The following is a 7608-nucleotide window of genomic DNA, read 5'->3' on the forward strand; positions in this document are numbered from 1 at the left end:
AAAGCTCCGTGCCCTTCTCCATGTTGGTTGGTTTATCCACCAATTCTTTTCTGTTCCAGTGTCAGTGACTCATCACACCGGTTCATGTGAGTGCTGCAGACTTTTGCAAAATAAAAGTCTGTGAGCAACAGACTCTTAGAAAAAAATAACAACTGCGTTAACGTGCAATGAAAAAATTGTTGGTGTTAATTAATTAATGCGTTAACGTGATAATAACGCATTAACTTGCCCAGCCCTATATAACATATAAATAATGGTGCCCAAAAACCTTGAAATGGTCAAGATGTGAGTTGAGAGCAGATTATTGTTGCATTGTTGGATGTAGGCGGCATCTGCCTGCAAACAGTCAGATTTTCTTGTCCTTGTGAACTAGGATATGTTGCGCAAGCTTTGTGGCATATTGGAAGGATTTGTTGCAGTCCATGCAGACGAAGATTCTGCCGGCACAGGTTTGCTCCTGGTGACTCTTCAGTGAGTCTGCGTGGCTGAAGGTTTTGCCACAGCCTGTGCAGCTGACTGGTTTCTCTTTGCTGTGGATGTACTGATGACGAATAAGGCGGGAAGCCATGGCGAATGCCACACCGCACTCTGCACACTTGTGGGGGCGCAAGCCGCTGTGAATGGCCTTGTGCTCGGTTAGATTGGAGGACTTGGCGAAGCCCTTTGAGCACACCGAGCAGACGTATGGACGCACGCCTGTGTGGATCTTCTGGTGCTCTGCCCTGCGACTGGCCAGAGCAAACGTCTTCCCACAGTCGGGGCAAGAGAAAGGCTTCTCTCCCAGGTGCTTCCGCTCATGACGCTTTAGAGACAGCGGCTTGTTGAAGGTCTTGCCACAGTGTGTGCATGGAAAAGGCTTGTTGTTGGTGTGCATGTTCCTTTCGTGTTTTCTCAGGTCAGACGAGCGGATGAAATCCTTGCCACAAGTGCTGCACATGTATGGCTTTTCCCCCGTGTGTGTGCGGATGTGCTTGCTGTAATCAGAGGACCAGATGTAGGTGTTGGTGCAGAAGGGGCAGTGGTACGGTCTTTCTCCAGTGTGCACACACTTGTGCTGCTGCAGTGTGCCCTGGTGAGAGTAGGCTTTGCCACATGTGTCACACACATGTGGCTTGAGGCCTGTGTGTGTTTGTAAATGGCTCTGCAGGTTACAGTACTTCTTAAATGCCCAGGGGCAGTGCCTGCACTTGAAGGGGCGGAGCTTAGCCCCACTTTCACTGTGTTCTTCACCTGCTGTGAAAATCTGAGGGGTCTCGCTGTTTTCACAGGTTTCTACTAAAGGTACGTTTTTAAGTGTGTTCTTCCTCATGCCGTCGGCTGGGCCACATTCCTGAGAGTCCACGTTTGGCTCTTTCAGCTTTGATGCCCTCTGATGCACTGAATTGTCAGTTTTTATCCAGTGGCCCTTTTTAAGGCAACAGCTCCTCTTCTTTTAACGTCCAGCTGAACATTGGCACATCTGTTCATTTTCTTGCTTTTTGTATTTTTAGTGTGTGGTGAAACTTCTTGACAGGCACGGTTTTGATCATCACAAGCTGCCATTTCTTGTCCCAGTGAAAGTCCAGCAAAGTTCTCCACGTGGAGGCACATTGGGTTTGGGGGTTAAGGTAAAGAAAGCCGCCGTCACTGCTCTGAAGCCGATTTCAAACAAACAGTACCCAGATAACAGTCAGTCTTCTGTCCGTTGTCCATGATGGATTTGAACTTGGCTAACACCCTCCTCTCAGCCACCTCCTCCAGAGAGTCCAGAGGACAGCCCAGGACAGCTGGACTTCCTGACCAGCTTGTTCAGTCTCTTTCTCTCCTGCTCTGTGCTGCCGGGCCCAACAGACGACAACATAGAGGAGAGCAGAGGCTACAACATAGTCATAGAAGGCCTTAAGCAGAGGCCTGCTCACTCCAAAGGATCTCAGTCTCCTCAGGAGGTGGAGGCGACTCTGGCCTTTCTTGTACAGGGCGTCAGTGTTGCGAGTCCAGTCCAGTTTGTTGTTGAGGTGAACACCCAGGTATTTGAAACTGTCCACAGTCTTTATGTCCTCCCACTGGATGTTCACCGTGGGTGAGGTGGTGGTTTCCTCCTGAAGTCGATCACCATCTCTTCGTCTTACTGGTGTTGAGACACAAGTGGTTGCGCTCACACCAGTCCACGAAGTCTGTGATGACCGTACAGCACGGATCTTCCACTGGAGCTCAGTCAGTTTTCAGCGCTTTTATGGCCGTCTGACAGCAGTCTGTGTCATATAACTGTTGTCTAAATACACTTTGGATGTGACTGTGCAGGTGTGGACGACGTAGTCTGTTTGGGATCCGCCCACAGTCTACACGCCTCTTTCCCTCCCAACTGCATCTGAATTATGGTCATTCTTGCTGTGTCGTCCTGGTTCCTGCATATTCTCACTGTGGGCCTTAATTCTTCTCATCTTACCTCTGCAGAACTTCTGCTTTAAAAAGGCAGAGGACAGGATGCTGCGTGAGGTATCAGCAGTCATGGCGGTGACGGTCACAGCGCGGTGTGCATGAGCTGTTGAAGCAGTGGATTAGTCTGGTTGTGCATGAATTTTCCTGCCTCAGTTTGTGTTGTTTGTGTGATTTGCAGAACACTAAGGTGAGATGGTTTAGCGGCTGGTTCACATCAAAGCCCAAAGACAGGAACCATTCTGAGCCAGGAGGCCTGGCTGTAAGACCCAGTCACACACTGTCCAAAAAAAAAAACAACTTAAACACACTAAAACAAAAGAACCAAATTAAACTGCTTCAGTTATTAACTCAAATTAAGTGTGACAAAATTAATTCAATAGGTTGGTGTAATTCATTCATTTTCTATCCAAGCATGAGTTGCTGTAACTATTACTTAATTTCATTTATTGTTAAGTGAATTGAATGGTTTAAAGTCTGACCAACAGAAACACTTTTTGAAGCCGGTCCAACACAGTCCAACACATTCTTTCATGTCATCACACAAATGATTGAACAATGTTTTGTTCCCTGCCCACAGTGTTGTTTTGGTAGCACATCCTTCTTTATAAATCAGGCTTTGTTCTCAATAACAGCACAGTGGGTCGCGCTCCTGCTGCGCCAAAGTCCTTGGTTCAGATCCACAGGTGTTCAGATTCAAGGTTATATTAGGATAAAAAAAATCCAAATGTGACACAAAAAAAATTGATTAAAACAGAAAGTGAGAAAGACACAAAGAGACCAAATGTATTTTCTAGAGTCACACCTTTAAAAAAAAAAAAGTCCATTGAAGAGGGAAAACAACATTTATAAGTCACACCTTTTTTGTATTGTCAACTCTTTAATTTGAGATTTTTGTGCATTATTGTTGTGTAACTTAATTTTTACCCTTTATTCTTTTAATGGAGTTTATTTTGTTTTGCGCTCTTCTTCAATAATAATAATAATAATGTCGGGCATGTTGGGCTCGACTGGGCCCTCCAATGGGAAGTCCACAGATGCAGCAGGAATAATGGCCACCATGGCAAGCAGTGAGAATAGCTCGCATCAATTCCGGGATGAAGGACCTCGATGCAAAAGTAGATTCTATTCGGGATGATATGGTGAAGCAAGAGAGCCGGCTTAGAGATTTAGAGTAGCCTGAACACCTATTCAGATAAGATGGCGAACATCGAAGGGGACACCGCCAGGCTTAAGTCAGAAGTTGCAGCATTGCGTCAGAGGCTGGACGACATGGAAGGACACCAACGCCGCCACAATGCGCGGTTAGTCGGCATAAAAGGAGGGGCTGGAAATCAACAGCGCCCAACGATCAAGGAAAGCCATCGCCGAGCTATTGAAGGAGTTGCTGGGTCTGGATTTCACCCTGACGCTGGATCGGGTCCACCGCAGCCTACATCCCGCGCCCAAGGAGGGGGAACCTCCGAGAGTCGTTGTGGTAAAGTTTCACCAGGAAAGGCAGGAAGTTTTCCGAAAGGCAGCTGCATCGGCCCCGCTGCTTCTGCACGGTAAGACAGTGAGCATCTTCCTGGACTACACCACTGCGGTGGCAAAAAGAGAGCGGCATTCTCTAACGCCAAGTGGCTCCTTCGTGGGCCGCCAAGGCGTCAAATTCGGTCTTCCCCGCCATCACCCTGCCCTCCGGACAAGGCAAGCAGTTTGAGAACCCAGCGGCGGCTGTGGACTTTATTTGTCAGGAACTTCAGCCTTAAGATGATAATTTTCAAACTGTGAACAAACTCCAAGCAACACTGGGCTGGTAACAACAACTAAGAGTTTTTAGATATTTGCTCTCGCTCAGATGCTGTTCTTTTGTACAGATGATGCTCTGCAGCCGTTTTTTTTTTCTTTTTTTTCTCTCTGAGAAGATGATTTCTGTTTTTATTCAGAGTATACGAGGTCTATTAGAAAAGTGTCCAACCTTATTTTTTTTTCAAAAACCATATGGATTTGAATCACGTATGATTACATCATACATGCTTGAACCCTCGTGGGCATGCAAGAGTTTTTTCACGCCTGTCGGTTACGTCATTCGCCTGTGGGCAGTCTTTGAGTGAGGAGTGGTCCACCCTCTCGTCGTTTTTTTCATTGTTTAGGAATGGCTCAGAGACTGCTGCTTTGTTTGATCAAAATTTTTTCAAAACTGTAAGGCACAACTGAGTGGACACCATTCGATAAATTTAGCTGGTTTTTGGTAAAAATTTTAACAGCTGATGAGAGATTTTGGTCTGGTAGTGTCGCCGTAAGGACGGTCCACGGCGCCTGACGGCGATCTGCGCTTCGAGGCGGCAGCGTCTCGCCGTTTCAAGTTGAAAACTTCCACATTTCAGGCTCTGTTGATCCAGGAAGTCGTCAGAGAACAGAGAACTTTCAGAAGAAGTCGGCATGAGGAGTTTATTTGGACATTCCATTGTTAACGGACATTTTGTAATGAAAGAACGTGCGGGCAGAGTCGCATGTCGGGCCGGACATGAAACCTTAACGGGCAAGTTGGAACATGCCCAAGCTGTTAAACAATTTCTCAGTTACTCACTTGTTGAAAGCCATCAAAAGCCACCTGAATTTTACAAATGGTTTTCAACACGGAGGTGTTTTTCCTGTCACGGCGCACACAGATTCACGTACGTCTTTCATTACAAAATGTCCTTAAACAGTGGAATGTCCACATAAAGTCCCCATGCCGGCCTCTTCTGAATCTTCTCTGTTCTCTCACGATGTCCTGGGTGAATAAAGCCTTAAATTAGGATGTTTTCAGGGCGAAACAGGCCGACAACGGCGCCTGGAAGCGCTGCGCGATGTCCCGCTCTGTGAGAAGTCCTTACACCGACAAAACACCCCATAATCTCTCATCAGCCGTTAAACTTTTCACCGAAAACAAGTTTAATTTCTCGAATAGTGTCCACTCGGATATTCCTCACAGGTCCATAAAAAATTTTGATAAAGCAACGCGCGCCGTCTCGAGCAGCGTGTGAAACAAAGGAATTCAGCCGAGAGGGCGGGACCACATCTCACTCAAGGCCTGCCCACAGGGAAATGACGTCACCGACAAAAACTCACGCATGCGCAAGAGGGTTCAAGCATGATTGGTGTAATCGCATGTCATTCAAATCCATATAGTTTTTTTTTTAATAAAAAGGTAGGAAACTTTTCTAATAGACCTCGTATTGCATAATAACACTATGTAACACAATTTTTGTTCCTGGCTTCTAAGTTATATTTCAACTGCTTATGTCTAAAGTCTATGGAAAAATGACTACATTCAGCACAAACTTTGATTTTATTTTTTAACGTTCTAGAAAGTTCTAAAAGTTTCTTGAAATTTCTAGATAATCCTGGAAACTTCTAGAAAATTCTGGACAGTTCTAACAGTTAAAGAATATTCTAGAAGACTACTCAGTAGTAGTGAAGGCGAATCGAGAATATTCTTGAAAACAGACCAATTTTAAAATATCATTGTCTTGATCACAGAAGCAACATTTCTGTGGAATAACAGCTATTTTCTATTTATTTAAGGCATAACAGGTTAGGAAAACACACTGTGTACCCAGGAACAAAACTAAAATAAAAATTTGTTACGTAGTGTAATGTGAGGGTTTGTTGTTTATGTATGTGAACGTGAACTTTAGCATTGACAACAGAGCATTAACAGGGAATTTAAAACTCTTTGTTTTTTTTTTTTCCTTAAATTGAAATTGATATCAAGGAAGGTGTGTCTTTTTCTATCCGTTCGGGCAGTTATTAAAGCTTTCAGTGCTCTAGAATAGTCTATTTCGCTGACTATTTTCTATACCTACTGGGTAATTGTTTGCCCTGGTTGGGGTTCGTTAGAGGGGTTTTTATATGGTTGCGTACTGTGTTTTGCTGGCAACGCGGGATGCAATCTCATGGGGTACAGTAGATCAACATGGGGTATTGGGTCTCTATTTTTTTTTTTTTTTGTAGGTAGTGGACAGGATCTCTTGCTTTTTGCCTTTTCTCAAGAAGGATGACATCTAGTGGCTGCAATCTTCGCTTTGTTAGCTGGAATGTGAGGGGTGTTCATAATCCAGTGAAGCGTAGCCAAGTTTGTACATACTTAAAATCATTGAAGTCAGAGGTCATATTTCTCCAAGAAATGCACCTCCTATCAACAGAGCACGCAAAATTAAAAAAGGCTTGGATTGGGCAGGTGTTTAGCTCAAAGTACGAGAACAGATCACGAGGCACAGCCATCTTGATAAAGAGGGGGGTTCCGTTCATCCCAATTTTAACCAGTTCGGACTCTAAGCTGCGGTATGTGGTGTCTACAGGAAGTATATATGGCACACGGGTGGTTCTCGCTAATGTATACGGACCAAACTAGGATGATCCCGACTTTTTCAGAAATTTTATAGCAACTCTTCCTGATCTTAATGATCACCTGCTGGTTATGGGAGGGGATTTTAATTGTGTATTGCATCCCTATTTGGATAGATCTAACCCACGACCCAATAGCAAGCTCTCAAAAGCAGGCAAAGTCATTTAGTCATTTAGGGACTCCTATGGTCTGTATGACCCATGGAGAAAAGACAACCCACAGCAAAATAGTTTTCCTTCTTCTCACCAATGCATCATGCCTTATCTAGAATAGATTATTTTTAATAGACAGCAGACTTTTGCCCATGGTTAGAGGATGCCATTACAACTCAATTGTTATTTCTGACCATTGCTCTGTGCATTTAGATGTGGGTTTCCCAGATTGCCCCAAACAGAGTCGTACACGGTTTGATCCCTTGCTGCTCTCTAGGGACTCTTTCAATAATTTCATAGAATTCAGTTTAACCCCGGATGTGCCGATCTCTAGCGTTTGGGAAGCTCTTAAGGCATACCTCAGGGGCCAAATAATTTCTTATACGGCACATGAAACAAATAAACGTAACAAACGATTGGCCAAACTTACTCATAATATAGCAGAAATAGACCGCCAGTATGTTGACTCCCCGACTCCTGATTTGTACAAGCAGAAGCTGTTATTGAAAGCAGAATTTGACAATATTTCCATAAAAAATATAAAAAGACTGCTTTTCAGGGCTAAACAGACCTTCTGTGAACATGGTGAAAAGGCAGGAAAGTTATTGTCTCATCAGATTAGGCAATCAGTAGTAGCCAACACCATCCCTGAAATTCGGACAGATC

The 7608-nt window shown here is 44.5% G+C and overlaps 1 protein-coding gene across 1 annotated transcript; it reads right to left on the minus strand.

Moving 5' to 3' along the window:
• Window positions 1–346: 346 nt before the first annotated feature.
• Window positions 347–1309, minus strand: znf648 (zinc finger protein 648). Its single transcript, XM_034179249.1, has one exon. The coding sequence runs from the start codon at window positions 1307–1309 to the stop codon at window positions 347–349; it is 963 nt and encodes a 320-aa protein (XP_034035140.1).
• Between the last annotated feature and the right edge of the window lie 6299 nt (window positions 1310–7608).

The sequence above is a fragment of the Thalassophryne amazonica genome, chromosome 10 (assembly GCF_902500255.1).
Source record: "Thalassophryne amazonica chromosome 10, fThaAma1.1, whole genome shotgun sequence".
NCBI classification, from domain to species: domain Eukaryota; kingdom Metazoa; phylum Chordata; class Actinopteri; order Batrachoidiformes; family Batrachoididae; genus Thalassophryne; species Thalassophryne amazonica.